General features: G+C 48.9%; 1 protein-coding gene across 2 annotated transcripts in view; it reads right to left on the bottom strand.

The window, feature by feature from the left end:
* VSTM4 (V-set and transmembrane domain containing 4) overlaps nucleotides 1-19,332 on the bottom strand; it is a 96,802-nt gene extending 77,470 nt beyond the window's left edge. For both annotated transcript variants that reach the window (XR_013967934.1, XM_080823196.1), the window contains exons 1-2: nucleotides 19,243-19,332; nucleotides 11,101-11,499 (exon numbers count right to left, since the gene is read on the bottom strand). Coding sequence is in view for 1 of the 2 variants with exons in the window: in XM_080823196.1 (XP_080679322.1) it covers nucleotides 11,101-11,499; nucleotides 19,243-19,297 (454 nt within the window). In the remaining variant the exon portion in view is untranslated. The remainder of the gene's footprint in view (nucleotides 1-11,100; nucleotides 11,500-19,242) is intronic.
* Nucleotides 19,333-19,544: the final 212 nt, after the last annotated feature.

Raw genomic sequence — 19,544 nt, 5'->3', positions numbered from 1 at the left:
ACACTTTCAGCATCTTGATATGTGCTTGCTTAATTAAGCAGTAGCACTAAATGTTTAGTAAATCTCACTCCTAATTATCTGCTCCGTGTCTCCAGTGAAAAAGGAATTATTTAATTTCTTCCCCTGAAACTTGAAATATGGGTTCCCTGTGGTAGTACTTTCAGATTCAATTATTAAATTCCCTCTAACATTTTGGGGTTAAGTAGTCAAACAAGAAATTGTAATTTCGTCTTTGCCCCCAAATACTTTAGGGTAACAGAATTTTCCATTTGCTTTGTTCACTCCCTACATTTAAAGCTTATTTATATAATCTTGAGTCAAATAAGCCATTTGGCTTATTAAAATATGTTATTTGGGGTCAGACTGAGATACTGATTAAATTGCAGGAGACAGCCTTTGCAAATTGCTTCTATTATTAGCGTTTTCACTGTTAATGAAGACATCTCCATCTGAAAGTAAGCAGATTCATTTTGGCTCAGAGTATCAGTCTGCCTCTGAGTCTGTGGGTGGCAGGACTGGGCTGAAAAGCCATCAAGGGTAACTTTTTATGAGGTCTGGGGAATTAAATTTGCTGTCCCTTCAGACCTCACCGAGCAGCTTCATCTCCCCATTGGGTAGTACCCCAAACTTCTACTCATACTCTTTCATTTCCATTCTGATCTGTTGTTTCCGTCTAATCAGTTGTTTGGCCAACTACAACGTTTTAAAATCACAGTGCTGGGTACAAGGCACTCAGGACTCCACCTCCCTGCTATCCCTGGGGTTGGGCAGGACCTTACCCCGCTCTTCACTTCATCGTGTCTCCCCTGCACTGAGGCCCACATCTGCATCTCACCTGCTCATGATGAATGAGCAAGAAGATGTTACCTACACATGACTGTCACTGGAGCAGAAGACACAAGGCTCACGGGGCCCCTGGGGATGGAGGTGACTGCAGCTTGTCCTCACCTAGACACTGTGCTTCTCTGAATGTCCCACAGACTGACCTCCTGGGGCTCGGGGCAGAAAGCTGCTGTACTTTCTCCCTCCAGTGCTGCCTTCTACTAAGAACATTCTGCTTTCTCTAGATGGCCAGTGGGCTGGTCTGGAGGTGTTTGAATCAACACCAACCCAAACTAGCTCCTTCTGTTGCCCCAAATGTTGGCTCCATCCCTACCCCTGCCTTTAGGCATTCTCCCTCCTCCCCACCCCCCATGGTTTCAGCTGCCTGACTCAGAAATCAGTTCTCACTAGCTGGATCAGATAGGGACTTCAGCTCCTCATGCCTGTGTACTTACCAGACACGGTGGCCTCTAGCCATCTTACTCTCAAACCTAAATGCCCCCTATGGACCAGCTGTGGGCACCACCCTTCTCATACTACTGAGAGAGACCTCTGCGTGCCATCCCCAATCTCTCTTTCTTGCCTATACCCAATCGTTTACTAAAGACTTCCCATCTGACCTCCCCACGTCCCTCCACTCCTCCTGCCAAATGTCGTCCTCCATCATTCCAAGCCTGGGCAGCTACAAAAGGTTGCCTCCTCATCCTCTAGTCTGGTTCCCCAAATCCATGCCCTGAACAGCCAACACAGGGATCTGTCAGAAGATTCTAATACCTCCTGGGGTTTTCCAGGGGCTAAAGCAGAGATTCCCCCAAACTGCCTGATGATCAAATCACCTAGACTTCATGTTAAGTATTCAAATCCCATCCCAGGCCTAATAGAATGGAATCCCCCGGGGCAGATGCTTGGGAATCTTGGGATTGTTACCAGTAGCCCCAGTGATTCTTATCATTTAGAGGAGATTGAGAAAAACAGCCTACAAAATCAAGTGTAAATTCCTTAATATTCAGGACAAGCCCCTCCACCTTCGGCCCTGCCTGCCTCCCCCAGTTTCCCACGGCTGCCTCGCCCCAGCTCAGACTCCAGACCCACAGGGATAGGACGCCCACACGCGGAGACGCTGCTTCCTCCCGTTTCCACCGCTGCAGAAATGGCCCTGCCATCTCCCCCACCCTTGGGGGCGCTCCGGTGTGTTGAATGAATGCCCCGTGCACACCGTGTTCGTTTAACATACCCTCTAACATCCTGTTTGTGTATCAGCCACCCCTACAGACAGATCTACCCATATGTGTCCCAAGTTTCCAGCAGAGCAGGGACTCAATAAAATGCCCACCGAGTGAAGGGATAAAGGAGCCCACCCAGCGCCGCTGAACACCGCAGTCCACGCGTGATTTCCCGAGGCAGTGTGTTCACTGAGCCCAGCAAAGCTTCCTCCGCCGATCTGATCGCATCTCTGGAGGCCGCCGCTCATGTCCTCATCACACTCGCCCCTCTCCTCTAGTTTGAGTTGATCTTTCTGGAAACGAGCTTCCCCAAACGGACTGTTGTAGTCCCCATTAGTCTCACCAGCGCAGCGCACACGACACAGCCGCCTTCCTTCGTGGGGGCACCGGGCCAGTCTGCACGCGGACGGAAGTCACGGCGGCTGTCGGCGCTGCAGCGTGGCCCTGCAGACATGGGGCTCATTCGCGGCCCCTGTCACCAGGGTCCTTCCGCAGAGACAGCCCCTCGATCTCTCGTGGACCATCCCACCGTGCCTGAGCTGTGCTTTCCCTGCATGCACTGCTCTGCCATTTTCAAAACCGAATCTCATGCTGTTATTTCCTGCCTATATTTCTGACCTCTCCAGATTCGTTTTTATTATGTTTTTACTCCTCGCTGACATGAAAAACACTTCCCAATTTTGCATGTTCTGTAAAGTTCATTAGGGTGCCACGTGCTCCTTTTTCAATGTCGTTGATTAAACAATTAAATGAAATCAGACCTAACATTGGCCCTCCTGATTTCCACTGAAAGCTTCTCCAAAGGGTTCCAGTGCCCTGTGTCACTTGGGACTTTTTGATCCATTTTCTCTGCAGGCAGGTCTTCGTGCATAACATTCCTTACCTTTCCTTCCTCCTCCGTGTAATAAAAATAACACCGTCAGGTTCATCTGATAGGACAACTTCTCTAAAATAAACTGAACATGGCTACATGGTCCTCTAGAGGGTCATATATTTTCAGTTTTCATTATTTATCATTTCATTTTGTGCCACTCAGCACCCAACCCTACAGTCAGAAGCCCTCCTTCCCATGATCTCACACAGACATGATTTGCAGATAAGCCCTGATTTGTCAATTCCCTATTCTTCAAAATCCTCACTTCTCCATCATGTTTTACTGACATGCACAGTTAAAACATAAAATGGCAAGTCGTGCTTTGCCTCAAATTCATACAACTTACATTTCTTAGCCACACATTTTCAGCGATGTCTCCGAGGGAAATCGCCATGACAAATCCTTATGTTAGTGCAGATTTTTTCCCAATAACTTGCTATTTATTTTTCTTTTCAGCACATACACATGCTCAAGGACTCACCCCAAATTGGGGGAAACTCAAAAAGATAGAGAGCAAAGTAAACAAATAACACCGCAGATATTGGGATGCGCTGGTTTGGTTTGGTCTTGGGCTTTTTGTTCCTTTTATTACTTGGTATGACATTTATCAAGCATTTTATAAGCACATGGATAGCAAGCTGGACTTCGTAAGAAGCCACCATGTCAGGGACACAGCAGGGATGTGACAGGTTGTGGTTTATGTACAATTCCCTGAACACCCCTTGTACCTGCATCCCTCTCCCCCTTCAGCAAATCAGATCAAAGCATAAGTGATATGGAGTGATGTATGATCACACCCTTGGCTCCACTATAATACATATAAACAATTTAAAGAGTCTAGACTTCAATCGGCATTCATGAAAATTTAGTTGTGGTGCCACAGTGATATCCAGGAGTTTCATGTATTCAACAAGCTGGCAAGTGAGGTTTCCCGTAATGACCTTTCCAACCGGTTGGCCCACGGGCCATAGTTCCATCCCTTTCCTCCTCAGAGGACAGCAACATGTGACCTTTTGTACGTGGCGATCACTCCCAGGTCAGAAAGAACTCCAACTAAGGAAAAGTCAGATGTCCTGGAGAACGCTAGAGGCTTTGAGACAGGAATTCTGAGGCACCTGCCTAGAAAAGCATATGACGGGATGAAGCTGCCCCAGGCCCTAATCTCCTTACAACTGCGGTGTTTCAAAACGAAAAGCTCTTTGAATATCCACCTGCTGGTTTGTACTTCTCTTCTCTGAGGCACAACTTGTACAGACCAGGAACTTGCAGAAAACCTCAGCACCTTCTGATAATCTCTTTCTCTGACCTACCTCGAAGGTGCTGCATTGAATCAGGAAGCCAGAAACCACAAGCTTGAAACAAGCTCCGGGGTGCAACTTACAACAAGTTTGCTCCTACAAACACCAGACCAGACCCATCAGAGCCACAATGGACCCCAGCCCTGACCTTTCGACTTTTTCCTCTTGTTATAATGTTAAAAATCATGGCCAGGGATAGAGACTTAACATGCAAATAAAATGTTGTCAACTGCACCTGTGCACCCAAGTCCCTGCATTTTCCTACCTTTACGTGTGACGTATATACATGACATCACTCCTTTCCTGCCTCAGCTCCTTCAAACAATTGCCCAGCCCTTGCTCAGGGAGGAGTCTGGTATCCCTTTCACTAAGGCTGTCTCCCTCATGCCCAGGCCTGAGCTTGCAATAAAGGCTATCCACATCAACCGTGGCTTGTGTCTGGGAGGGTCAGAGAACCCTAAAGTCAGTAAGTAACACCTTGGCTAAAAAAAAAAAAAATGAGTAGGAAAGTTGGTTTTTTAAACTTTAGGCTATCTCTGACAATTCTCTAGGATGGATTTTTTTTATTATTATTAGGACTAATTTTTTTAGGGGCGCCTGGGTAGCTCAGTGGGTTGGGCCTCTGCCTTCCGCTCAGGTCGTGATCCCAGAGTCCTGGGATAGAGCCCTGCGTCAGGCTCTCTGCTCGGCGGGGGGCCTGCTTCCCCCCTCTCTCTGCCTCTGCCTGCCACTCTGCCTACTTGTGATCTCTCTCTGTCAAATAAATAAATAAAATCTTAAAAAAAAAAAAAGACTAATTTTTTTAGAGCAGTTTTAGGTTCAGAGCAAAATTGAGGGGAGGGTACAGAGATCTCCCATACCTCCAGCCCCTACATAGGCACAGCCTCCCCCACTGTGAACACCCCCACCAGAGGGATGCATTCGGTACAACAGATGAAACTACAATGACACGTCATAATGACCCGAGTACATCATTTACCTTAGGGTTCACTCTTGCTGTGGTACGTTCTACGGGTTTGGACAAATTAATAATGACACGTGTCCACCATTATCGTATCATATGGAATGTTTTCATTGCTGCAAAAATTCTCTGTGTTCCACCTGTTCATCCCTCCCTCCCCCAAGCCTCTGGCAACCACGGATCTTTGTACTGTCTCCATAGTTTTGCCTTTTCCAGAATGTCATCTGATTGGAATCACACAGTATGCAGCTTTTCAGACTGGCTTCATTCACTGCACAGAAAGCATTTCAGGTCCCTCAATGTCTTCATGGCTCGATAGCTCATTTCTTTAGAATGGATTTTTTAAAGTGTTTTAAGAAATTTAAAAAGGAAAAGGTAAATTACTAAGAGCCATTGGCAGGTCAATCCCAATTGCTTTTCTGATAGGTTTACTAGCGAGAATCATGAAAAAGTCACAGATACCTCAAAACTGGTTTTTCAGTAGAGAACTGACCGTCCCTAGCAATGGCCATGTGAGCTACATGGAAAAATACGGTCAAGATAAAAGCCCAAATGGTAAAATTAAAATTCCTAGCACTGTTAACAAAAAGAGTACAGGTAGATGACTCACTTCCCCCAAAGTCCTGGTCAATGCAATAAGATTAGCTAAAACAGTGACATATCAATTTGCAGACATTCTTGAGAAGCAACTGAAAAAGTCTATATTCAAAAAAAAATAAGTCACTATGTTGCCAAATGCAAGCCAACAACTTTTCTATACATCAGTAATAACCAATTTAAAAGAGGGGTGTGTGTGTGTGTGTATGTAAGGAGAAGGGATAGATCCTATTTACAAGTGTGCAATACCTAGAAATAAACATACTAAAAATATTCCAGACTTATGTTAAGATATCTTTTACTGAAAGACTAAAAAAAAAAAAAAAAAAACAACAACAACAACAAAAAAAAACACCCTGCATGCATGAAGGAATATACCAGTTCTGTGGATAGGAACATTTAAAATCATAACAGACATTGGGCATTTGAGTAGCTAAGTATGTTCAGCATCCGACTTCTGATTTTGGCTTAGGTCATGATCTCAGGTCTTAAGCGCCACTCTGGGCTCTACACTGGGAGTGGAACCTGATTAAGATTCTCTCTCTTTCTCCCTCGCCTTTGGCCCCTCCTTCTCTCTCTCTCCCTTTCTAAAAAAAAAAAAAAAAAAAAGGAAAAATCATAAAGACCACGCCAAAGTAATTTATAAAGTCAATTAAATTCCAATAAAATCAAACCCCAACATAATTTCTACAAAACTATGTAAGATCAGCTGAAGGAAAAACTAAATGAGACTAGGCAAAACATTTATTTAAAAAATAATGAGACTTGCCCTATTCTCTAATAATTAAAATAGTGCTTTATCTGTGAGTATGGAGTTTGCATTTAAATGCAGGAGTTTTGCTCATGACATGGTAGCATTTCAAAACAGGGAAATTTTATCTGTTCAATAGATAATGTAGGGACAAAAAGACAGCCATTTGGAAACAAAAAGTTAGTTAATTATTCCACACCTTATACGAAAATGGATTTCAGAGGTGCCTGGGTGGCTCATTCATTGAGCATGTGCCTTCCACTCAGCTCCTGATCCCAGGGTCCTGGGATCTAGCCCCGCATCGGGCTCCCAGCTCAGCGGGAAGCCTGCTTCTCCCTCTCACATTCTCCCTGCTTGTGTTCCCTCTCTCGCTGTCTCTCTGTCAAATAAATAAAATCTTTTAAAAAAAAACTGGATTCTGAAGAGATAAAGGAGGAAAACTTTCTTTTAATCCTTTAAAAATATTAAAGAAAAATACAGAAAATACTTTTATAAGCGTGGGTGGGAAATACCCTCCCAGGTAATATATGAAACCAAGGTACCATGTGCAATTTATTGAATAAATTATATCTCAATAAAAAAATACAACTAAAAAAAAATACAACTGAAAACAGGAATACCATAAAGGGAAAAAGAAACCATGCAAATTTGACAAAATAAATATCTTGAAAATGTAAAATATCCATGTGGTTGAAAAAAAAAAGTGTAAAGATAAGTAACAAATAAGAAGAAAATTTTGTGCCATACATAACAGCTAAAAAATTAATGATCAGAAAAATATATATATGTAAGAAAAAGACAGCAAGCAATTGAAAAATAGGCAAAGGTTAGGGACAGGCAATTGACAGAAAACTTTTTTTTAAAGGTTTATGTATTTATTTTTAAAGAGAGAAACAGAGAGAGTGAGAAAGAGCACGAGTGGAAGGGACACAGAGAGAGGGAGAAAGAGAATCCCAAGCAGACTCCATGCTGAGCACAGAGCCCACAACCTGAGACAAACAAGGGGCTCAACCCCACAACCTGAGACAAAACCAAGAGTCAGACATTTGACGGGCTGTGGCCCCAACAGAAGAAATTTTCTTAAACAGTCAATAAACATATGATGAGATGTTCAACCTCACTAATAATTGAATACAATAATTAAAATTAAATTGTATTGAATATAATAATTGAAATTAAAACAACAATGAAATATTCTTTTTCCCATCACCAGGATAAATAATGAAAAAGATTAATAATATCCATCAATAATGAGGCTTCAGGGAAATAGACCCTATCATGCAATGATGATCAGAGTATAAATTTGTAAAATCTTTTTGGAGAGCATATGGGCATTGTCTATTAAAAATTTAAATATGCATGGCTTTAGGCCTAGCAATTCTCTTTCCAGGAATTCAAAAGACACACTTGAAAATATGTAGAAGGATGTTCACTGGAGCACTTGTTATGTTAATGAAAAATTGGTCGTTTCTGAGACTTCATCACTAGAGGGATGATGGCATACAGTTTGGTGTCATCTGACTATGTAATATCACTTACAAAAAAGAGAGTAAATAACGTCATCGGCAATACTTATAAGGCGTGAAGTGTAGTGTTGCTGGAATATATGTGTGGGGGTAGGCACTAATGCCCACAGAAGAGGGACTTGATGGAGGCAGACCACACCATGGACAATGATTACCTCTGGGGGCAGGAGTGCCCCTGAGGATGTTAGGATGTAATCCCAGTGGGCTAGCATGCACAAAGAAGTCCTAAGGAAAGAGGAAGGATAGACAAGTGCCTCGAACGAGATGTACAATTGGAATAGGCCAACGAAAAAGAGAAGACTTCTCCCAGAGAAGGTGACATTATCGACCAAGTCTTGCCTACCTCATGTATTGGTAGCAAGAAGTGCTATCAAAGAGCATTTCATTCATTCACGAGTCAACCTCCTTTTGCAATGGTAAGATGAGAGGACACGGCGTGTCAACCATTCTTCCTGGGACTTTACAGTGGAAGACCAGAAATTTTATCTCACATTAAGAACAATGCAAGAAGGAGAGTGTGACAGTCCATGGTCAAGGGCAGGGGACAGGGGTAGTGTTAAAAGCATTCCCGAGGGGCACCTGGGTGGCTCAGTGGATTAAGCCTCTGCTTTCGGCTCAGGTCATGATCTCAGAGTCCTGGGATCAAGCCCCGCATGGGGCTCTCTGCTCAGCGGGGAGCCTGCTTCCCCCCCCATCTCTGCCTGCCTCTGCCTACTTGTGATCTCTCTCTCTGTCAAATAAATAAATAAAATCTTTTAAAAAAAATAAATAAAAGTATTCCTGAGAAAATTGCCCTGCTCCTGTGAATGGCTTGAGAAGCCTGCAGGAAGGAGAGCAAAGTGAGTTCCTTAGAACAGAGGGACTCCAGAGCCCAGAGGAGGAAAGGCGCTCACTCCAAAAACACTTGTGAGAATTGCTATTCAGTGTTATAGCCCAAAGGTATTTGCCCACAGGACTTTTCATTGTGTTCATTTTTGTTCTGGTTTTCCATATAACAATTATTAATATGAGGTGAAGATTTAGGAAAATAAAGGCTCCTGGAAATGAGCAAGGAAAAGGGCCTGGGGCAATGGTGCCCCGGGAAGTTGGAGCCACGGGCCTCTTCCCGGCCTTGGGCCTTACGGAGACAGACAGTGAGCCAAGCTTCCACACTCTCCCCCCAGCCTGGGACAGACATGTTCCAACCTAAACAAGCCAGTCTGCTTTCAGGTCATTTATGTAGAGTCATCTTTTCTTAACCTTCCTGGTGCAGTCCCCTTGAAGCCTACGTGGAATGTTCTAGAAGGTATGGTCATCACTTTCTAAGGTTTCCAATCGTCCCGTTGAAAAACCACAGCCCTTCCCAGAGGCTTAGACAATGTGAGGAGCAGGAGGCTCTGAGTTAGGGCAGAGGCAGCCAGGGAGGCCCAGCTCTGCTGTGAGATTAGAACCACTTCCAGGGCCTGTGGGGGATGAGCGTGAGACAGACCGACAGAGAGACAAGGGAAAGAGGAAGTGAAGGGAAGAGGAAGGAGGAAGGGGAAGGCAGAATCAGAAATGGGAGGACCAGGAGATGGAAAGGAAAGGAGAGGAAGAAGAAAAAAGAGGTTCAGAGAGTGGGAACAGGAAGGAGGGAGGGAGGAAGGGGATGAGGGGGCAGGGGGAGGAGGACAAGGGTCTGTATTTCGAGTGAAACCTTATGAACCACCTCAGGTTTGGGGAGCGAGTACCTAAGTAAATGTTCTAGAAGGAACCCACCTTCACTCCATGAAAGTAGATTCACATTAAATGTAAAAAGTGCAGATGATGACACTTGAAGGCAGGGAACTTTTCATCTATTCTAATTGGCACAGAGTCCTTACTACCAAGAGATGTAGTGTACAATTCCAGAATATACTGTGACATAAACATAAAAAGGACACGTATAAGATCTTATGTTTCAGAGCCAAGTGATATTCAGAGTGAATTCCCTCCTTGGCCCCTGGTCATCTGATGCATTTTTCTGTTTTCTGTGCCAAAAGCTATATTTATACTAATAGTCATTTGTTTTCTTGAATGAATTTGCTTAGGGAGAAAAAATACACATTTCAGATAATACATCATTCCCTGCTTAAGAACATTATAATGAGGAAACTCCAAAGGCAAATAAAGTTGTACTAACCACTCTCTACATAAATTATCTGCTTTAACATGTCCCTTATTCATGCAGGATATTAAAAATACTCCTTCTCCTTCCATTAAAAAAAAAAAAAACCCTTCACAACTGAGTTTTATCCTTTCAAAAAAAAAAAAAAAGCTTATCAAAGCCACATCACTAATGCCTTTACTATTACATTACAAGTATATAATAAAATTAGATTCTTTTTCACACTTGAGACCATCAGCTTTACTTTGTGATCCTCTTTATCTTGTACCAGACCAAATTCAAGTTCAAAGCAATCAAAAATGTAATATTTAGCACACCATAACAAGTCTTACTAAGACAGTAGAACATTTGTGATAAAAAATGATAACCTTCGAATGTGGGGCTTGGTAGCTAAGATGTTCCAGAACACAGCTGATACCTCCTATCTTTCTCCAGGAAGAGTGGGCTACCTCTGGTCCTTTGCCCACTTTTGGATGAATTTCTCAGTGAGATGTTGCCAGGGGCTTGGATCAGTTCTTCTGGGCAACAGAACAGAGCCACCGGCCTGCCCTGCTCCGAGGCCTGGAAACTGACATCAGGATTTCCCGACACAGGCCTCCCCTACTCCAGCCCAAGCAACCAAGGCCACACGGACCTGAGCTGGAGGCAAAGCACACACACAGCCAGTCCAATCTTTTAGACATAAAGGTTTTGCCCAGGGCCATGTTGGGCAGGATGGGGCCAGGCACTTGCTAGCCCCAGTGTCCAAGGAAAGATCTGTCCTCATCCCCACAGCCTAGCTCACGTGGCTGTGGCCCACAGAGGCCATGAAGATGCATTCTAGCCCAGCAGAGCCATCTGGGGGCCCCTATCTCACCAATTAGAGGAAGGACCACTGATCTGTCCCCACCCCCGGTCTCCCCAAAGAGTGGAGAGGCCCTTACCTCTCATTTCCGTCGCTGAGGAGCCATTGGACCAGGCGGTCCACTTATTCCTGTGCTTGCTGATTTCCTGGACTTTGCAGACGTAATGCCCTTGATCTGCTGGCCGGAGGGTTAAAACAGAGAGCGTGTAGAGTGCCCCGCGCCTCTCCTCCAGGAGGCACAGCCTCTGCCGGAAGGCGCTGCGGCTGTAATTCCCGTAGTACTGCACCACCCGGAGTTTGGTCATCTTAACCATCAAGGCTTCCTGGGCGTTGGGGCGTGCGAAGAACCAGCGCACGGCCAGCAAGCTGTCCTTCCGTCTCCTCTGGGAGACGTGGCAGAGAAGAGTGGCATTTTCCCCCTCCAGGTAGTCAACCACAGGCCCCGGGGACACGGTGACATTGAGGGCCCCACACACCTCTGCAGAGAAAAAAGGAAGATGATGAGCATGGCCACCGCCTTTCCCCGGAAGGACACACTGTCCGTCTTTTCTCTGCATGGCCAGAGGGGCAGGCCACCCTGATCCCCTCCACGCTCACTCTGTGCCTTTGTGGTGGACAGGAGGAGCCCTTCTGGAGCATGGCAGGGACAGGGAGTTTCTGTGGGCTCCCACGTCCTCATCCATGGGACAGTCCCATCCACATGAAATGCCCCTGACAACTTGGCCCAGACATAGTTGAAAATGTTCTTCAATTAGTTGGTGACATTCAACACTTGGGAAATTTCACATAAAGATTGGGGTTTTTGGAATCCCTTAAACATTTCCAGCGCACATCCCATCCACCAGCCTGCCTCCCAGCGTCCACTTTCGATCAGTTTCATCGCCTGCCTCAGACAGCAATATTGTGGGTCCAGGAGCTGCCCTTCCAAGTCCCTTGCCCTGTCTCAGTGATTTCCACTGTAACCAAGGCAGAGCATCAGTGCTGGTCAGGCAGGCATTGAACTAGGACCAAGGAGCTGGAACAGCAGAGGTTTCTCGGTGTCTTACTCTAAGTCTTTTGTAGACTTAGGGTCCACGGTCTCAGAGCTACAGTGCAGGAATAAAGAATGAAGGAACCCAGGAACGGGGAGGAGGGGGAGAACCCCCCAGCAACACAGAAGATGCTCCAAAATTGCAGACCTGGTCTACTACTTCCTGTCCTTTGTTTTTTGCTTTAGATCCACTCCAAGGTCTGCCCCTCCCAAATTGCCCTTCTGCCCCCCAAGCTGATCTTGGAGGGAGCCACCCCAACACCCACCCAGAGCAGCCAGACCAGCAGACCTCACACAGAGGCCTCCCCCCTGGAAGACTCACTACATGGTGACAACAGGGACTGAGCCGTGTGGCCGTCCTGCCTTGGAGCTCACCGCTGGAGTCGTCAGCTGGCAGGTGGAACCCAGAGGCTGTTTCTGAACAGGATGCGCAGAACCTGATGCCAGTGCGTCTTTACCCCAGGTCCCCCATCCTCCCTCTGCACTGCCAGCTGCCCAACCCCTGCCTGCCCCACCACACCAGCAGGGGGCCCTGGGGTCATCTCGAGCCACGGCTCTCAGCCCCAAATGTCACCTCTGATCACATGAAAGGGCTTGGGTCCTGATGTAAAGGTCACCAAAAGCTTTGAACTCTGGCCAACACTGCAGGTGAGCAAGGAGGAAGGATGGAAAGTGATCAGGAAAGACCGGAACCTTCCACTGGGAAGAGGCCGTGAGTCAACAAGGTAAGGCCCTGTGTCTGTGGGGGTGGGAAAGGCTCCCAAGAAAAATATTCTTCACGGTAGAAGTCCAGGCAATAATCTCATCCTCCTAAATGGCTTCCGCTGTTGAGTTCATAAACTGCATACGTTCAGAGAGAGGGCGGAAGGGTCCACTTTCTCTCATTTTCTTTCCCAGCTCTCAGAAGCCAGGCCCACCAGGACACTCCAGCACACTCCAAGGTCCATCCCTAATCACCTCCATTAAGTACCTCTTGCCACGTAAGGTAACATTCACAGGTTCCAGGAGTTGGGACACAGACCTCGTCGGGGGCCATCATTCAGTTTTCCCACATCCTGATAATCTCTCGTTACCTTGAAAAACAGACGGTTATAAACTCACAAGAAAAAGGTTGGTGCTGAGCTGGACTGTCCTTGTGGAAAAGAATGAGATTGTCTCTGTCTATGGCCACAAAGGACAAAGCCAGCCCTGGGACATACTTGGGGAACAAAGAGCACCAGCAACTAAGGAAAGTACAGGTTCTCTAGTAATGAGCTCCCTGTGACAGAAAGTACTCATGTAGGACAAAAGAAGAGGAAATGCTCCCACTGTCTCCCCTGCATCTTGTACATCTGCCCTACACCTAGCCCAGACGCTGTATTAAATTAGTCCAAGTCCCTCCAGACTGCTAAGGCCCTGTCTGAAGTCCCCAGGGGCCACAGCAGGGACACCAGGCTGACCCACTCCAGCAGCTGCCCCAGGGATCGGGGATCGGCAGACAGAGAGCAGCAGAGAGCCAGCGGCAGCTGGCTTCCAGAACTGAAGCCCAGCTTTACCCGCCCCCAAGGGCCCCCCGCTGGAGTCAAGGGGAGAACTGGGGAAGGCAGGAAATTGAAACAAGATGGGTGGGATGAGCGAGCCCAGACCCCACACCCCAATCTCCTCCCATTAACGCTGGGTGAAGGAGGGATTATTTATAGTGACTGAAACCAGGAGAATGTGCCAAGTGCTCGGTCCCCATGGGAGGCCAGATTCCATCCTGGAGGCAAAGGAGTAACCCTTCCACTTCTGCAGCTCAGACCAGGAGTCAGCAGCTCCCTGGAAAGCCAGTGGATGGAACCATCTGCCTAAAAGGACCCCTCCTTTTCTGTTTACCAGGGCACCTCTCCGCCTTCATTTAGCCCTATATCCACTTACAAATGGACACGCTGGCTTCTCCCAGCAAAGTGCAAAGACCCTATTGTGCCCCCGAATCCATTTGTTGGAAGCCCGAATCCCCACTCCTCAGAGTGACTGTCTTTGGAGACAGGACCTTTCTAGAGGTGATTAAGTTAAAATGAAGCTATTAGAGAGAGCCTTAATCCAACATGTACGATGTCCTTATAAAAGAACTCTGGACACGGACACGTGCACACACAGAAGGCTGCCCATGTGAGGACAGGGGGAGCGCATGACCATCTGCAAGCCAAACAGGGAGCCTCGAGAGAAACCAACCCTCCCGACACCTTGAACTCACACTTCAGGCCTCCAGGACTGTGCGGAACAAATGTGTGAGGTTCGTGGCACTTTGTTCCGACAACCCTAGCAAGCCATACAACCTTGTTCATAGGAAGGCTCGTTTTGGCCCCACGCCCGTCACCAACCCAGATATTTACACCCACCATCAGCCCAAAAGCATGAGCGAGGGGTTACTGAAATTCAGGGCCAAGGGCCCCTCAGGGGCATAAAGCTTTGCTAGAGAACACAGGCTCTCAGTTGTCCCCAGGCCTGCAATGAGCCTTCCTTGAAAGCCAGGTGTTCCCAGTAGCACCCTTTCTTTGGCACTGGAGATGGCTGGTTGAAACCCAGCAAACACAGCTCCTGTGCCCGCCTGAGTGGGTAGGGGGGAAACTGCAGCTAGAGGCCCCAGTGCCTAGCAGATGCCAGCTGAGCTGGATATTTAGTTAAATACTAGAAAAGACAGCATCACTCGGCATCTGCTTCACTGCAGCCAGCAGCGCCCCCCCGCCCCCACACTCAGCAGAAGACACAGCAGGTGGGAGTCAGGAGCGTAGGAAGCAAGGGCAACACCAACCAGCCAATGTATGGAGTCAGGCTGGCCAGAAGTCAGTGCCTGTGGGAGTCCAGGCCTTACTCTTCTGGATCTGTCTGAATGACAGAGCATACACCCACCCTGCAGGGCAGAGGGGCAAGCCAAGCAAACAAGGACCAAGCCAGCTCAAGACGGGAGGATGAGTGTCGCCCTCCAAGCAGGGTGGTCTCCCCTCTCCTGGCCTAGGATGGAGAACTGTCAAAAATTCTCACCCAGAGAAGAACTGAATTTCTTGTTTTGTGACCCTGCATTGCAGGGAACTAAGATGGGAGGTAGATTCCCCAACCTCCCCCCTGCCACCCCACACCCCACCCCGCCCCAGGCTCCTCTGCGGCCAGAGTTCCCACTTCCTCCAGCTTCTGCCCCAGCCTATGCTTTGTTCACTTAATCACTCAACAAATACTTCCTGAGCAACAGCCTTGAGCCAGTCACACTGTACAAAGAAGACAGCATTCCTAACCTCATGGACCTGAGGGTCCAGTGAGCAAGACAGCCAGTGCCAGGGGAAAACGACACAGGAGGAACGACAAACTGTGTCACATGGTACAGAGAAAAGTCGCAAGGCTTTTAAAAATCAGGGCAAGGTCCCGATCTAGTCTGTGGGGTCAGGGAAGAAGGAGACTCTGGGGAGGTGACCGTGAACTAAAGGCTGAGTTGGGGTTAATGAAATAAAATTCAGGAGAGCAGGGGTGCCTATGTGGTTCAGTGAGTTAAGCATGTGCATTCGGCTCAGATCATGATCCCAAGTTCCTGGGATCGAGCCCCACATCTAGCTGCCTGCTTCTCCCTCTCAGTCTGCCTGCCACTCCCCCTACTTGTGCATGCTCTCTCTCTCTGTCAAATATATATATTTATATATACTTTAAATTCAGGAGAATAGAATAGAGTGACCTTCCTGGGAGAGAGGGGGTGCCACCTGTGCAAAGACCCTGAGGCACAAGGAAGGGAGTGCAGGCCAGAGGGAGAAAGCACAGCGTCGTCTGGTGAAGGGCACCACACAATGGCCCAGAATGCCACCGGACCTGCCGGTAGATCTCAGGAGGGAACTTCTACCCTAATAAGGACCTCTCTGAGGCCAGTTCTTAAAGGAGGAATACGACAACATGGGCAGGGAAGAGGCTGAATGAAACAGAGCAAGTGGGATTCTGGCCACAAGGATCCCTCCCCCAAGTGGGCTGGGCACTGGGATTCTCACGGCCCAGCCTTTCGCAGTGGCTTGATGGGGCCAGGCAGAGAGCTGGGGGTTGGTGTTCAATAGAACAGGGCTGGAAACTTGGTGCTATTAGGTGTGAGGCCCTGAGAGCCTCAGTTTCCTCCTCTGAAAAACTAGAGAAGGATGCCTGGCAAGGTGAGTGTCAGCTCCGATGAGGAAACACTTTTCAAATACTAATATTCGTCTTAAGATCTGAGAGCCAGGCTGGAGAAGGCAACAGAGAGTGACGCGTGCCGACCTGTGAGCAGGGCGGGCTTCCGGGGTGTGTGAGTCCACAGTCACCCGGGGCCCTGCACTGGGAGGGGCCCACCGCTTGGCTCCATCTCTGTTGTCACTCTCTAGAAATTTTGGATCAGGGACCACACATTTTCATGTTGTGCTGAATCCCACAGTCTATGAATTAAATTCCTGCGGAGAGGATTTCTGGGGTCTAACCCTCTTGCTCCCTTTTGTATACCGTCATGAGAAGGACTAATGCAGCTCTGAAAACAGCTTAAAAGTACATCCCTGTACCAAACTGTATACAACCTACTCATCTAGTATAAAGCCTAGCCTCCCTCCAACCCTGGTCACGCAGTGGAGGAGGACAATTTCCAGCTGCAGGGAAATGTAGGACTTCTAACAGAAACAAGGCGCCCACCTGGCCTGGGACCCAGACAGGGGCAGGGCCACCAGCGATGTGTTGGTGGCTCTGTGCCCCGCGCTCCTTCTCTGTGCTGGAGAAACGGCTCCCACTCACTCAGATCATTCCTCTTACTGCAGCCCTGAATTTTATGTCTTTAACTCCAACTCAGCCTTCAGGGCCCCAGGGTCTCTTTCTTCCCTGACCCCATCCGGTCAGAAGTTTCTGCATTTGGAGCACTGGGTGTGGTGCATAAACAATGAATTTTGGAACACTGAAAAAAAATTTAAAACAAACAAACAAAAATAATGCAAACGGTAGGTACCTATCAGCAGCAAAAATCTCATTCTTATCAAAAAGATAGCCTGAACTCCTGGCAAATCAATCTCTCAAAGAAATACAATTGTATTATTTAAAAGCGCATGGCACTGGGAGCCTGTATGTATTACGCACCAAGCAGAGGCACTACCAGACCTAGCCTATGGGCTGTGGCATTCACATTATTCCATCCTCCGAAAATAGCTGTCATCCAGGACAAACACAGGACCCTGACCAATGACAAAGGCTACCACTAGCTGTGTGTGAACTCCAGGCCAGGCGTTGTTCCAAGCACTTTAGGTTTATCTGCCCGATTGATCCTTATATCATGTTTATCCTCATTTTCCGGAGACGCTAATCCCACTGGCCAAGCACACAGAACTCGGCAGAACTGGAATTTGAACACAGGCCATCTGGCTTCAAAGCCATTCTCAACCACCACTCCAGATCACAGCTTGGCCTTTAGGAAATATTTTGCCCCTCGGTTTCCTTTCCTATAAAATGAGGGGTTGGACCGGGTGACGGCTATGGTTCCCCTCTGCCCCCAAATCAAGAAGTAGGAAAGTGCAGTGGCTAAGAGTCGGGACCTATGTGTAAGGCGGCTCTCTGCCAGGTCCGCCGTGGGGGATCGTGGCCATGGGTCGTGGGTAAACGCTCAGCAGGGGGAAGCATTCAGCCTGTGCCACACAAGCAGGGCCGTCATGATGAGCCACCGCATGGCCTTGGGCACAGCCAGGGCAGACTCTAAAGGACCCCAAACTGCAGCTCTCAAGCCTCCTGACATCTCCCGAAAACATAAAAATGTCCTTGACTCCCCCCTCAAAGTCACTCTCTGGGGATGCCCTCCTTGATAACACCTGTGATCAGGAAGGTGGTCAGGGAGCCTGGAGGGGTGAGGTTGGGGACCCCTGGGCCCCCTTATATCCTGTTTGCTGCTGGCTACTCCACCAGAGCTGTCCTGGTCCAACCACCCCAATCAACGCCCCAGTCAAACTTCCAGTCACGGTCAAGACAACGACAAGGATGACAAAAGCATTTCCCACAGCGCCGATTTCAGATTCCCCAGAAAACCGTCTGCTCTGGTCACCAGGGGACGATGGGTGAATTTCTGCCCACTGCGATCCAAGTTCTTCTTGCTCAGACTCTGACCTATGCTGGCTCAGATGCCAGCTCTTCCACTTGGAAAAATCACTTAATTCTGAGCATCAGCTTCCTTATTGACAAAACACACCTTCGACGGAATGAGCAAAGGCTAGCACCAGGCCCCTGGGGTTCAAATCCCTGCTCCACAACTCAAAAGACCTGTGACTTAAGCCAAGCCGATTCCTGGGCCTGGGCCTCAGTTTCCTCATTTATAAAATGGGCATACTAACAGCACCTCCTCCAGAGGTTACTGGCAAATTGAGTTAATGTTTTCAAAGCACCTGAATATATATATTTGCTTTTTGTCGTGATTAATTTAAAGTGCTGCTGTGATTAAATGAGATCATGTGTAGCGGGACACCTGGCACCCAACAGGCACCCAGGAAATGTAAGAGCCATCGAAATAGTCATTATTAACTATTATTCTAGCCAACGTGGACTTTCCAGCTCCGAGGCAGGCGGGCAGGGCTCGGGCAATCAACTTAGAAATGAGAGCAGCAACCCCAAGAGAGAGCCGGCGGTGCAGGTAGGGGCTTTCCTAAAGCAGGGTGCTCCGGGAAAGGGTCCCACTTCTTCCAGGCGCGGACACGGTGTCTCGCTCGGCCTGCTCTCACAAGCCGCCCGCGGACAAGCCCCGCGTTGCCGGGGTACATCCAGCCCCTCCGAAAACTCTCCGCAGAAGTAGAGGAAAGTTGCTGCCAGTCCAACCTGCCAACTGTTGTTGGTCCTGGCTGTTCCGGAGAAAGCAAGCAAGCAAACTAACAGCTAGGGCCGGCGCGCCCCTGCTTCAGTCTAGCCCCCTAAGGCCTGGCCCCGGGAGGGCGCGGGGGCTGTGGCGAGTGCCCGCGTAGCCCCGGGGCCCGGGCGGAGGCAGGAAGGGGCCCCGCACGGCGGCCGCGGGGAGCCGGGAAGGCGCCGCCGCGCTCCGCGGGGCTGGCGCGGCCACAGAGACCCGCGGAACCCTGGCCCCGCCGGGCGCGGACGGGGAGGGGGCGGCCCGGGAGGCGTCAGGGCCTCCCCGCCAGGCCCCCGGCCCGGAGCCCCGGCCTCCCCGGCGCGGGCTGCCCTCGCCCCACCCGCGCGCCCCGGCCCCGCCGCGCTTACCCGGGGCCGGAGCCCGCGCCAGCAGCACGGCCGCCGCCAGCGCCAGGAGCCGCATCTCCCCGCCGCCACCCGGCGCTGTGACGCCCCAGCAGCGCCGCCGCCCGCCCGGCCCCGCCGCCAGCCCGCCCCGTGCCGCGCCCGCCCCCGGCCCCGGCCCCGGCCCGCCCCTCCCGCTGGCCCCGGGCTGTTGGGTGCCGCGTGACGCAGGGGGCCAGGAGGGCCCCCCCTGCCATCGGCTTGCCCGGCGACCTGTGACTGGCTCCTTGTCGCCACCCCCACTTCACAGATGAGAAAACTGAGGT

The sequence above is a fragment of the Martes martes genome (genome assembly GCF_963455335.1).
Source record: "Martes martes genome assembly, chromosome: 14".
Classification (NCBI taxonomy): Eukaryota; Metazoa; Chordata; class Mammalia; order Carnivora; family Mustelidae; genus Martes; species Martes martes.
Note: the sequence above shows the minus strand (reverse complement) of the source record. Positions and strands in the feature narration are given on the sequence as shown.